The sequence below is a fragment of the Phalangium opilio genome, unplaced genomic scaffold (genome assembly GCF_054372755.1).
Source record: "Phalangium opilio isolate 3A_F unplaced genomic scaffold, DU_Popi_V2 ptg000037l_1, whole genome shotgun sequence".
NCBI classification, from domain to species: Eukaryota; Metazoa; Arthropoda; class Arachnida; order Opiliones; family Phalangiidae; genus Phalangium; species Phalangium opilio.
This window is the reverse complement of record NW_028324160.1, coordinates 6,493,575-6,508,249: the sequence shown is the minus strand read 5'-3', so window position 1 is coordinate 6,508,249 and position 14,675 is coordinate 6,493,575. Positions and strand designations below refer to the sequence as shown.

General features: G+C 37.5%; 1 protein-coding gene across 1 annotated transcript; it reads left to right on the top strand.

The window, feature by feature from the left end:
* The first annotated feature begins 5,803 nt into the window (after window positions 1-5,803).
* On the top strand, window positions 5,804-6,884 carry LOC149683509 (uncharacterized). The gene is made up of 2 exons (XM_089871265.1): window positions 5,804-6,557; window positions 6,623-6,884. The coding sequence occupies exons 1-2, from the start codon at window positions 6,138-6,140 to the stop codon at window positions 6,665-6,667; spliced, it is 465 nt and encodes a 154-aa protein (XP_089727391.1). The 5' UTR covers window positions 5,804-6,137; the 3' UTR covers window positions 6,668-6,884.
* The last annotated feature ends 7,791 nt before the right edge of the window (window positions 6,885-14,675 follow it).

Genomic DNA, 14,675 nt, shown 5'->3' with positions numbered 1-14,675 from the left:
AATCCGTGCGACTGCTGAGAATCCGTGCGACTGCTTCGGCGGGATAAACATAAGCGAGATTGTTTCGGAAAGAAAATACTGCTTCCACTAATGGGTTTATACTCCTTGTTACTGTTGTATAGAGTAATCATGATAAAAGCTTAAAAAATTACGAGAGGACAGACCTTTTTTATCCTCTTGTTTTATTCTTAATAAGAATATAAAACATTTAATTTGTATCAAAAAATATTTTTTGGTGCTAAGATTGCTTTAAAAAAATCCAAACGGTTAGGCATTGGTAAAAAAGACAAATGATATTTTTCAAATCTAATGAGATAACGCCCACCTAGTTGAAAATTGCCCTTTTTTATCCGCGGGAGCCATTCTTAATGAGAATTTCGATGCTAGTAGGTTGTCAATTAAACTACCGGTATATTATTGTTGTTGGAAATTGGATATTAAGTCAAATTAAGTGGTTGTAAAGAGCCAGCAGGTTTTTGCCGCTTCTTTTTGTGAGTATTTGATTTTTGTATGTAAAATGGAGGAAGATAATTTTGAAAGTAAGGATGAAATGCGGAAGCGCAAAGCGCGGGAAAGCATGAGGGCAAGAAGGTCGACGTTTTCATTGGATACTTAAGTTTATATAATCTTCTCGACACGGAGAGGTAAAATTTCGGTTTTCCCAACTTGTTTTTTTTTTTGAGAGGGTTTCAATGCGAGTGGGTCAGTGGACCTCGGCAAGGATTTGATTATACAGGTTTCAGTACGTGTGTAAACAGGAGAAGGAAATGAGGTTTACTTGGGAGGTGACGGACGGGGTGTGGGGGTCAAGTCACCTCCGGCGGACACGGGGCAGTCGACACCTATAGGGTAGGATCGCCAACATGTGTCTTATTCCCTCAAACTTTGCCGCCCAGAAGCTTGGCTTACAGGAGTGCGCCACACTCCCGGCTAGAGAGGATATTTTGGTTTTCCAACTTGTTTACACCCACACCAGAAAGGAGCGAGAAAACGTCAGAGCAGGGATGGCAGATTGGGCGGGATTGCGGCCAATTGGGCTTCTCCTATAAAATGTTTTTGGGCTGGGTATTGTAAATCTTAGTCGGTATCTCGTGTACTTTTCGATCGGCGGTTTTTTTGGGCTTCTTTACAGTTTTATTTAGGCGGGCTGAAAATTTTCGATCTCGAAGAATCATAGCCAAGGCCCAGAAGAGATATTATTAGGGGAAACACGTTGACTCTCGTCAGAGTTTTTAGTCTTTCTTTATCCGCCATGCTGTTTTCAACTTGTAAGCAACGTGAATCTAGATTAGTTTAATTGTACGGCGAAATTTTACGAGAAAGCGACGCCATTATTAGATTTCGGAAAGTTTCTTTGGGATTGAAGCTTAGAACTGGATCTTACCTTGCTACACTCTAAGGTTAGTACCTGAGCTTTTATTAATATATGAATGTTAAATTAATGTGATGCAATGTACATTTCCCTTTTTTGAATAAGAAAGTTTAAAAGCTGTAGTAAAAATTAGACAGGTTTTAATTTAAAAAAATAGATTAGGCCTAATTATATTAACTTTTTCGTCGACTGATTAAATGTTGATTATAATTTTTCAACCTAAACAGCTGGGGTGTAGAGCATGGGGACAATTTTCAAACATTGGAAAATTTTTATTAGACAATTTTATCAATTATTGTCTACAATTGTTCTATGTACTAAACCGATTTTTTACAGGTATAAATGTACCCAGCTGTACCATTTTAAATCGTAGACTTTTTGCGATGGCTACCCATTTAACAAGTGCACCACTCAAAGTAAGCTACCAATTATCTTTCAAAAACGAACATAGAAAATTGTCACTAAAGGGGATAGCGAAAATTACTCCCCTTTTATTTAAACTAAAGTGCAGTGTTGTCAGGTTCTCACTGGGGTAGTTTTAAATACTAACATGAACTGCTAGCCTTTCTTTCTGTAGTCTGTTGCCTCACCTGGCAGCACTGGGGTAACTGAAAAAATCCCCTTTAGTGAAAACTATGTACAATAGCCCTTACCAAATGGAGACCTCCATAAAATGAGGTGTTATTGACCAGATTTAAATGTTGGGAATGTGCATCAGTAATAAATGTACTTGTAAATGACCAACAGGTTAACACTTCGGAATCAAAAGCCGCGAAATTAGAACTTTTGTCTGCAAGACAAAGAAGTAGAAATAATAGAAAGTTTTATGAAGAGCTGTTTAAAAATGACAGTGCTGAAACAACCGAGCTAGAAAACAACGAACAAATTATTTTATCTAATGCACAAAATGCATGCTATAGAAATACAGAGCATAGCGAAGAATACGAACATGAAATGATGCGATCCTTGAGGCAGTTTACCCCCTCTAATGATAGCGATTCATCTGAATCAGTACAGGATGGGTCAGCTAATGAATATAACTTTAGTGATAATGATACTCTGGGTAGTGACGAAGAAAACTGTAAGGGCTCCCCGGAAAATTTTGAAACTGATCTTGCTGTTTGGGCTTTAAAAAATAGAATTACTCATGTCGTGTTAAAACACCTTCTAAGTATTTTGCGTAAAAATGGCTTCGAAATAGCAAAAGATAGTAGGACCATTCTTAAAACTAAAACAACGGGTTGCGTTGTAAAGGCTTTTGGTACTGGGGAATTCATTTATTTCGGAATTAAGAAAGGCCTAACAAATTTTCTTCTGTCTAATTATCCGTACGAGCACGTTATCTCTTTTGCGGTAAATATAGACGGAGTTCCAGTATCTAAAAGTGGGACTAAAGAATTTTGGCCACTATTAGTTTCAGTGTTTAATTTTAAGGATGGCATTGTTGGAAAGCCCTTTATCGTGGCGTTGTTTTGTGGCGAATCAAAGCCCCACCCCTTAAAAGATTATTTAGAAGAATTTATACATGAATTAAAAGAATTAGAAAAAAAAGGATTTTCACTGGGTGGTAAACTTTACACAGTGAATTTAAATGGACCTTTCATCTTGGACACTCCGGCTAAATCATTTGTTAAAAGAACCAAAGGGCACACAGGGTATAGCTCTTGCGATAAATGCACGGTCGAAGGCGAACGTATAGATAACCGTACAGTATTTCTTGGGGTTAATTCAGAAATGAGAACTAATGAATCGTTCGTTAACAAATTAGATGAAGACCATCATTCTGTGGGGCAACACTCCCCGTTATTAGCACTTGATATCGGAATGGTAACACAGTTTCCGTTTGACTACTTGCATCTAGTTTGTTTAGGCGTGATGCGTAGAATAGTTTATTTTTGGATAAATAAAGGACCATTTTCAGTTCGCTTAGGTCAAAAAAACGTATCTATAATATCCGAGAAGCTACTAAATGCCCGTAAATTTATTCCTTGCGAATTTTCCCGCAAACCAAAATCTCTTAAACACATAGATAAATGGAAAGGAACGGAGTTAAGGCAGTTTTTGTTGTACACAGGCCCTGTAATATTAATGGGAGTTTTGAGTTCTAATGTTCTTAAACACTTTCTGCTTTTCCACTGTGCTGTGTACATATTATCCAGCCGTAATCTTTGTCAATCTCATAATGATTATGCAGCGAAACTTATGAACATGTTTGTTGAAGAGTCATATAAGCTTTTCGGTGAAAAATTTGTGGTTATGAACGTGCACAGTTTATCACACTTATATTTGGACGTGCTTAAATTTGGGCCTTTGGACAATTTTAGTGCGTTTGGTTTTGAAAATGAACTTCAATTTCTTAAAAAGGAGCTTAGAACCCCCAATAAGCCTTTACAACAGATTTGTAAGAGATTGAGTGAAAGAGACAATTTTGACCTTAACACATTAGGGAAAAGGGAAAAAATGCATTTCATAAACGAATACAGATTTAACTATGACAAACCACTTTGCGGCAATTTGCCAAAAAATGGAAAGTCTTTCAAGAAGTTAGAAACTAGTAAATATGTTATCTCAATTGGATTGGGGGATAGTACTATTTTACTTGACAATGGAAATTATGCTAAAATTCAAAATATATTTCAACACGATGATACGACGGTGTCGGTATTTACGAGGGAATATGATCATTCTAAAGACTTGTTCTTCTACCCAATGAAATCATCTTTGCTGGGCATAGTGATTATATCTGGGCTATCCAAAACAATTAGTGTCTACAATATTTTGAAGATCAGTAAAAAATGTGTGGCATTGCCTTACAAGGGTGAATTAGCAGTAGTCCCTATGTTACATTATTAACCTTTAGGTATGCGTATAATTATCTAAGTCATCTTTGTAATACCTTAATGTATTTTATTCATTTGAAATAGATGTATTCGGTGGGCCACTTCCGAGACGATGACACTATTGAAGTAGTTTTAACAAAGTGGTTGAAGGATCAAACCAAAGAAGAAACTCAATGTTTCTATCCGCCAAAAGGGAATACCTATTTTCTTAAGGCTTTGAAGAACTCTCTTACGCCTGATGACTCTTGGCCTCTCTACGACGTTAGAGTATTATTGAAAACTGGTAGGTAACGTAAAATTTAAGTAAACAGTTTCCCATTAATAATAATTAACTTTTAAAGACGACTACAAAAGGGCGACTAGTAAAGCAAATCGAAGCAGGGATGAATCCGATCTATGCAAGAGTACGGATAATGATGAACTTACAAAGAAACGAAACGCTAAAATTAGGAGAATAAATGACAATTACGTGGACTTTGGTAAGTTAGTTATGAGTTTAAGTACAAAGCTTTTTAGTCTTTGTATACAGTTATTGTAGTTCTTACGAAGGGGTTTTGACTTTTTTTAGATACTTTATTTGGGAAGCTTAATTCAAAGCATGGACAAACAAAAAACAATAAAGAACTGAACATCAGTTTACCAGATGCTCCAGTATTACCAAAAATTGTTCACAGTGGTAAATATATAATATAAAACTGTTGTACAGTCGCCGCAATTAAAAACTTTCTCTCTCGCGACGTCTTGTTTCAATCATAAGCCGCAAATTATTGATCTGATACAATGGGTATAAAAAAACGTATCTTATATTGTTGTTTCAATAAATTTTTTACTAAGCGTTTTTTTTTCACTCTCCACTTTCCATTTCCAACTGCTAAATAGGGGGTTTTGAATGATTGGGATGATTTTAAAGAGAAGGTGAACAGTTGAGCATAGCTCGTCCGAATTACCGAATGACATTCCAGTAAAGGGAGAGTGATGTTAATTGCAATTTTCTGAATACACGTCCCCCACGGAATCAATGCCTTGAGCCATATTTTTATGGATAGAGATCCCCTTTAATGTTGCACAAATATATAATCAACAATTGTGGAATGAAACTTCAAATTTTCCTCCGGTGAAGATATGGCCACGGGTGCGACATTCTGTTCCACTATGGTTCGCAAATGCCAGGGGGTGGAGAATGATTTCTATCTAGATTAGTGGGCGATTCTTGATGTCAGTTTCAACATAAGTCAGCACAAACGTTTGGTTGAAAACGGCGCATTTCGGAGAGAACCATCTAGAAATTCAATGGCCAACCAATTCCCTCAATATGTCACCCATTGAAAACCGCTTGGTGGAGGAAATACAGGTTCACTGAAAAGGAGAATACCCACATTCAAAGCATAGCATGGGTCACAAAGTGGTGCCTACATTTGAGGAAGTGGTTGTGTTCATTGTATTCAACTAATTGGGATTCGCCATAACGAAGATGACGAACCTTTCTCAAGAAACACTTTATTTACAATGCGAAATTAGCATTATACTAAAGTTCCACTAGTCTTAGCAGTGTATCCGATGGAAAATTATGGTCTTTTTGAGAATCAATGGAATCTGCTGAGCTGCACGAAGTATTAAATCCTTGAAGGTTAAGTAAGGACGCAATGTAGAGTGTGTATATATTTTATTGAGAACTACCCAACCAACATAACAAGTTAAATAAAGAATAAAGACACTTTGCTAATTACTATCGAACATTTATTCTTAATTATGAACATGGTTAGGATAAATACATTTATGCGTTTTCATTTTTAATTTCATTATGCGATTAATATTTGATCATCTTACCGTTGGCGTTTACAACCTGTTGCATTCTCTGCGGCATTGATGAAAACAGATTGTTTATATAATCGGGCCGCTCACCAACCTCTTCCCATGCGGCCTGGATGATGGTGAAAAGTTCGTCCTTATCATTGGGAATTATATTGTTCTGGGATACAATCCTTTTCATAATCGCCGCTTATGGTGAAAATGGGCGATTGACCGACAAACCAAGACCTGGAACTCCACGCCTTACCACTGCAGAAGAAGACGACGTTATTGCTGCTCTTGTTGTGAATAATCCTACCACCACGGTTCGATCTGTAAAATCCATCATGGAATTGGAAGCGTCGGAAACAACGATTAGAAACCGATTACGTGACGTTGGGCTACACAGTCGTATCGCCGCGGAGAAGCCATATCTCAAACCAGAGCACGAACAAGAACGCCTAGCATTTGCGCGCGCTCACCTGCACTGGAGGAACGAATGGGATGAAGTTGTCATCAGCGACGAATCAACATTTTGTTCATCTACGGACCATCACGTAAGAGTGTGGAGAGAGAAAGGGACCCGATATGATGCGGCTAACATTCATTCAATCCGGAATAGCGGACGGTTTTCTGTGCCAGTGTGGGGTTATATTTCAAAACATGAAATTGGCACCTTAGCACGAATAGAAGGGCACCTAAATTCCGATAAGTATATTGATGTATTGGAACATACGTTTTTCCCTCATGTTGTAGACAATCATTTTCCGGACGGTAAATTTATATTTCAACAAGATAATTCGAGTATACACAAGTCACGTGCAACCATGGCGTATTTGAAGGAGAATCATCCGGAAATAGATCTAATTACCTGGCCAAGAAATTCACCCGACTTATCTACAATCGAAAACGTCTGGGCGATTATGAAAAGGATTGTATCCCAGAACAATATAATTCCCAATGATAAGGACGAACTGTACACCATCATCCAGGCCGCATGGGAAGAGGTTGGTGAGCGGCCCGATTATATAAACAATCTGTTTTCATCAATGCCGCAGAGAATGCAACAGGTTGTAAACGCCAACGGTAAGATGATCAAATATTAATCGCATAATGAAATTAAAAATGAAAACGCATAAATGTATTTATCCTAACCATGTTCATAATTAAGAATAAATGTTCGATAGTAATTAGCAAAGTGTCTTTATTCTTTATTTAACTAGTTATGTTGGTTGGGTAGTTCTCAATAAAATATATACACACTCTACATTGCGTCCTTACTTAACCTTTAAGGATTTAATACTTCGTGCAGCTCAGCAGATTCCATTGATTCTCAAAAAGACCATAATTTGCCATCGGATACACTGCTAAGACTAGTGGAACTTTAGTATAATGCTAATTTCGCATTGTAAATAAAGTGTTTCTTGAGAAAGGTTCGTCATCTTCGTTATGGCGAATCCCAATTAGTTGAATACAATGAACACAACCACTTCCTCAAATGTAGGCACCACTTTGTGACCCATGCTATGCTTTGAATGTGGGTATTCTCCTTTTCAGTGAACCTGTATTTCCTCCACCAAGCGGTTTTCAATGGGTGACATATTGAGGGAATTGGTTGGCCATTGAATTTCTAGATGGTTCTCTCCGAAATGCGCCGTTTTCAACCAAACGTTCGTGCAGACTTATGTTGAAACTGACATCAAGAATCGCCCACTAATCTAGATAGAAATCATTCTCCACCCCCTGGCATTTGCGAACCATAGTGGAACAGAATGTCGCACCCGTGGCCATATCTTCACCGGAGGAAAATTTGAAGTTTCATTCCACAATTGTTGATTATATCTTTGTGCAACATTAAAGGGGATCTCTATCCATAAAAATATGGCTCAAGGCATTGATTCCGTGGGGGACGTGTATTCAGAAAATTGCAATTAACATCACTCTCCCTTTACTGGAATGTCATTCGGTAATTCGGACGAGCTATGCTCAACTGTTCACCTTCTCTTTAAAATCATCCCAATCATTCAAAACCCCCTATTTAGCAGTTGGAAATGGAAAGTGGAGAGTGAAAAAAAACGCTTAGTAAAAAATTTATTGAAACAGCAATATAAGATACGTTTTTTTATACCCATTGTATCAGATCAATAATTTGCGGCTTATGATTGAAACAAGACGTTGCGAGAGAGAAAGTTTTTAATTGCGGCGACTGTACTTGATTGTTTACTAAAACTGCAAAAAATTTTAAATATTTAAGCTGAAAATTTATTTGTCGTCAAGGATCAGGCTATTGCACTATTGGAAAAAATGCAGAACAGTTCCTTGGAAAATCATTCAAAAACAAAAGGTATGAAATGAAAAATGTGGCAAATTTAAAATATATGAAATGTTTATAGATATTATAGGTTCCTTTCCTTGTGCTAGTTATAATTGTAATACAAGTTGGGAAAACCAAAATATTACCTCTCCGAGTCAAGACGACTACTTACAAACTTATTTACCCAGATATGGAAATGTTTCTTGAAATATTAAAGCAGTATACAAAACATAGCAAATACACTGTAAGTCAGACGACATTTTACATCCAATAATGATATACTTGTACACATTAAAATCATCCGATGGGGGAAAAACGGTAAATGAAGAGATAAAACTTTGGAGGGATATTACCTTTACGTGTTTGTAAAGGCCCAATTTTCTACTCCTCAACTGTATGCCCTCTATGTTCAAAGCCATATTCACAACAGGGTTGCCATATAAACACTATCCTCTCGTTTCACCTCAACGATTTTCTTAGTTTGTCAACATGACTGTTAACGTTACATAACACCAAAGCTTATTTGTGGCTACACACACTGAAAGTAAATGCGTACCATAAAAAGCATGAAAACACGAAGCTATTATCCGATTACGATCAGACCTTTCACTGGTCTGGGCTGCGTTCAGCAGAGCTCACCAAAAAAAGACAGCGGATTTTGCAAATGTTTACCGGTGAGCTCTGTCGTCATAGCTTTTCTCCGGTCATCGGCGTTTTATAAATGACGCTAGCGCAATAAAGCGTGCAAGGTACCAAGGCTTAACAAAAATTGTATGATAACATATTTATAGAGATAGATAACAACTTTTATAATTAAAATTAGAAACTAATTCTCGCGTGATCAACTGGTTTCACGCCAATTAAATAGCTATAGTCCCATAGAGCTATTTGTATTAATTCCTCCATGGTTTTTTCGCCAAGCTGAGAACTATGCGTTTTACGTCACGTTATCCAAAGAGCCGACTATTTTCTTTGAAGACCGCGCTAGCTCAGCGCTAAGAACCGTGACGTCAAAATCCAAAAACAAAATCCCGTTATGTAGGACACTGCTAACAGCGCTGGGCTCTGCTGAATGCGGCCCAGATTTCCACCATGATTATAATATCTAAGCCTAAAGTGTATTTAACTTTCGGCTCACTCTGAACCGTTAATGTCTCTGCATTACAGAAACGAAAACCAAGCGTCTACTTTTTGGTTCACTAGGCCTATTGACAAATAAAAATTCATTTAACCAACATAGTAGCGTTGTGCTTGTATTCACTTTAGAAAGGATTATGCTATAAACAGATGTAGTATAGCTTAAGTAATATATAAACATCCATTTTAAATAATAATATTAAAAAAATCTTTGGAATATCAAAATGAAATAGAGCTTTAAAGCTACAAAAGTACTAAATACATCATAATTACGAAAAATATTTCCACATATTCACTTTATATTAAGGATAAAGGAATATTATGGTTCTGTAGGATTCCTTTACACATCAAAACAAAACGAACTTCTAACGCAGCGCACTACTGTAACAACGGACGGACACACACAGACAAAAACATAGGCTGCTTTTTAACTCTTTCCGTATTAATTTTGAATTGAGAAACAAGATTATCTTAAATATTAAAAAAATATAATTAATATTTAATATTTTCTTCGCTAGTCATTCGCCTTATTGAACGTTACATCGTTTTAAAAAAGAACAATCAGAAGAAAATAGGGGAAGTGGGTAGCTTGGGCAACTTCGCGAGGCGTCCCGTTTACGGATTTCCCTCCCCGTGGAGGTGAAGAGAGATAGGATTTTTACGCGCATTAACACACGAGTGACGTGATTCTGTGGACAGTACGGTCCTACGCCTTCCAACTGACTAGAGGCGTCTGCTAGAGGCAGTGAGGCACTCAGGCAGAATGGCAGAGGCTGGAATCGAGTGGTAAGTACTAAATTCATAACTTATTTTAAAATATGTCTTTATTTTTAAATACAATGGTATTTCTAAGTTCCAGGGAAAAAATTAACTTGTCCGAAGTTTTAAACTGTGATAGGGAAGAGTTCAAAGTAATAAAGTTATACCCAAGTTGTTGTAGTTTGATTTTTAACATTGGGTTTGGTTTGGGTAGATCTTACTTTTCCTTTCAACACAGCCTGAGTTTTCTTATCGGTAGTTTCCTTGTACGTTAAATCACACTGCGTACTCTTAACGACATTCATTTTATTAAATAACCGAATTTTCGTCCTTAATTAAACCAATATCCGCATTAACCCGTTGCCTGACGTAACCCTAACTCAAACTGAAGCACAGCAGAAATATAAGCAGACTACACAAGTTAGTTCCACAGTTCGCTACATGGTGGCGTTCGCAATGAAATCTGGTACTATTTTATGCTTCGCGCCGATTGGCCAGATTCAAATTTTAAGGGTGGTAGGGGAATCGACCATTGTAAGTGAGAATCACTGGACGACTTGTATGGCTCAAGGCTACGGCTACCCACTTCCCCTATTTTCTTCTGGAACAATTAAACATTCTTGAGAGACTTGACTAATATTGGCGTTTGAAATGAAGCATACGCCGGTTGTCTCGCCTTAATCAAATAGGTAGTATATAAGGGTGTCGAACTACAGCTAAAAGCAAGAACAACCGCAATTGCGAAAACCTATCGTGGACAACCCACCCTAGGAAGGCTAGACGTTTCTCGTAACCCTAGCTGATCGCCGCGAATGTCTTAAACTCAACGATGACGATGGAGTAGAAGCCAGGTGTGCAGACTGGTGTCCATGTGGGATGGACAAAAACAAAGACCAGAAGATGGTGGTGTAGAAGCCAGGTGTGCAGACTGGTGTCCATGTGGGATGGACAAAAACAAAGACCAGAAGATGGTGGTGTAGAAGCCAGGTGTACAGACTGGTGTCCATGTGGGATGGACAAAAACAAAGACCAGAAGATGGTGGTGTAGAAGCCAGGTGTACAGACTGGTGTCCATGTGGGATGGACAAAAACAAAGACCAGAAGATGGTTGTGTTAGAAGCTAGTGTGTACAGACTGGTGTCCATGTGGGATGGACAATGACCTGAAGATGGTGGTGTTAGAAGCCAGTAAGTACAGACTGGTGTCCATGTGGGATGGACAAAAACAAAGACCAGAAGATGGTGGTGTTAGAAGCCAGTGTGTACAGACTGGTGTCCATGTGGGATGGACAATGAGCAGAAGATGGTATACACAGTTAACTCGAGGAAAAACGGTGTTAGTTTCTCTGACAGCAACTCGCAAAGAAAACAAGTTCAAAAATGTAACCTCACATTTAGTTGTATGCAAAGGCATTTTTCAGCCATATAACATATATCCTTCTTTGTTATTAGCGTATCATCACCAAATGTACCCAGGATCGTCAGTCAGCAATGATAAGGATCCACACTTTAAGTATAATGATGTTTAAATTTCAAAAATAGATCATATTAATTGATGTTGAAATCTTTCAGAATTTCAGAAAACCGTATTGTACCAACTAAGTGCCTTGAAGCAACAGGTAGAATATGCTACTGTTTTGATGCGCCAGATGGCAGAAGTTTTGTTGGAAAAACCCACATTTAATGAAGAAATTCCACTCTTGGAACTACCATTGAAATGCAGCAATGATCTAGATGACTTGGAGGCACGAATGCTAGATGGGTCATTCCGAAAGAAAATTATAACTATTCTATTGAATATAGTTTAATAATTCAAAATTACATTAAAGTTGAAAAATGGGGTGGCAGTTCGGTTAAAAATACAATGAAGAGAATTTTAACTGAAGTTATATCTCACCAATTAGCCCTTAATATTAATTGGGTCGGGGCCAATGGAAAAAAAGGGTTTAAAAATTTAGTTCTAACTGAAGCCATGAAAGTTTCGATGTGAATTTGTTATTTAACAATGACAAATTATTTCCTTCCGTAATTAATCCATAACATGATTCAAAAAACGTAGAAGCTGTACGAAACAACCCTAAGTGCACACGCACAACAGACTTTGAAATGGAAAAATGTATAAAATATTGGTTTCGGCATTCTAAGGACAGACATGGTGGCCGAAAAGAACGGGAAAAGAAGAAATTAAATCAGTCATTGTAATAGTGAATAATAAAATGAAATTATCCCTTGTCTTGAATCAGATAATATGGTGTACCATGACGCTCTAGATACTACATATCTGTGAATTTGTATTTGCATAATCAAACATTTTGTTTTTCCTCAATTTATGCTGATCATTGTTTAACTCGAAAAACACTACAATTATGTCTTTAAATTAGGAACATATTTATAAGCCTATTACAACTTTCGAGACTATTTACTCGCAGAGACATATAGTCGGCGACTATCGATTTCCAGTCGCTTTGCTGAAAAATAATAAAATATCACGATTGTAGGAGGTGTTTATATTGCCTACTATGACGCTCCATAAAAATGCCAACATATTATTGACTACTCAGTTTCAAGTCGGTAAAATGACGCTCCACAAAAATGCCTGCATCTTATTGTCTACTCAGTTTCAAGTCGGTAAAATGACTTTCCATGAAAATGCCAACATGTTATTGCCTACTCAGTTTCAAGTCGGTAAAATGACTTTCCACGAAAATGCCTATATATTATTGCCTACTCAGTTTCGAGTCGGTAAAATGACTTTCCACGAAAATGCCTACATGTTGTTGCCTACTCAGTTTCAAGTCGGTAAAATGCCGTTGCACAAAAATGCTTTCATCTTATTGTCTACTCAGTTTGAAGTCGGTAAAATGCCGTTCCACAAAAATGCCTACATATTATTCCCTACTCAGTTTCAAGTCGGTAAAATAACGTTCCACAAAAATGCCTACACGTTATTGTCAACTCAGTTTCAAGTCGGCAAAATGACGTTCCGTCAAAATGCCGACGCATTGTTGCCCACTCGGTTTAAAGCTGGTTTCGTGAAGCGCATCTTCTTTTCCAATTGTCGCTCAATGTGTTAGTTTTGAGTCGGTTTAGGGACGCGCAAGTCATTTTCTGACGGTCACTCGACTAGATTATTTCAGCTGGTTTAGTGAAGCACAACTCCATTTCCGACTGTCGCTCAACGAGCTATTTTTGAGTCGGTTTACTAACGCAAATCCCCTATTCCGATTGTCGCTCAACCAGTTAGTTTTGAGTCGACTTCAAGGCTGCTTTATTCTTAACCAAGAGCGCAGTGACTACTCAACGGCTCGGACATGAAGCATTCCGGACCGACAGTTTGATAACTCTTTCGGGCCGATTGATCAAATTTGGTGTCGGCCCGACAAGTTTTTGCTACTGGGGATATGGGGCAAAGATATCAGCTCCTGGTAATTTTGCTGGATCAGGAAGGTCGATGGAACCATTTTCCAAAGCCTTTCCCATGGCAGAGGAACTAAATATGCCTCCATCAGAATTGGAACCATATCCACCAATGTCTACAGCTACAAATTTATATTCAGCATCCACGATGGCCATCAACACCACTGAATTTGTACCCTTTTCCAATAATAAACATATAATGGTTTACATAAATACATTATTAAAATACTGTATTTGCAATTATCTTTGGGTAAAACCGTTGATAAACGCGGTTTTTTTGTGTCATGTTAACAAGCACAAATGTCTTTCTATAGGATTTCGACCTTGCAACAAAAACCAATTCGTCCAGTCAATATCCTACAATATCTGCTGTTATGCCTGCCTATTTCTGGTTGGTCGATAAGTTAGCAAAGGATCATAATGATCCAGTGATCAATGGTGCGTGTATGGTAGCTAAAGAAAAATTAGCTAACTACATTGAAATGTCTCGCACAGAAGCGTTTTGGGTGGCTATGGGTAAGAAGGTTTCCATACAAAATTACATTTACACAACGGGATGCAGATTATGTCCAAAAATAGCACGCAAGGCATATATCTGACGATATTTTAAGTGAAGTTCTAGGAACTTGTCCTTAAAGGGAGGGTGAAAAGGAAAATCAAGCGATTTTCCACAGTTGCAAAATGTTTTGATAATGTTTCTAATATGTCAAAAATTAACACACTTTTCACGGGGTATAAAGTGTCTGAAAAGTTTTATAACTCTTTGGGCTAAAGCGCTCCGTTTCGAGGTTGTGGGCTCTCAAAAATAGGCAGGAAAAAGTAAAACTCTAATATTAAAAGAAAAAATTCGTATTATGGCTTTGGTCCAATTATTCTACATTATTGACCATGAGGAAATTATCAAACAAAGTTCAAACCTAGTAGACCATGAAAGTTTCGAAAGGTCCACTAACGTTCAACCTTTGTTTTTAGTAATGGTTTAAATTAATTACATGTTAAACAACGTAGCTCAGACGTCTGTTAATTGTTTCTTCAGCTTTACTGGTACA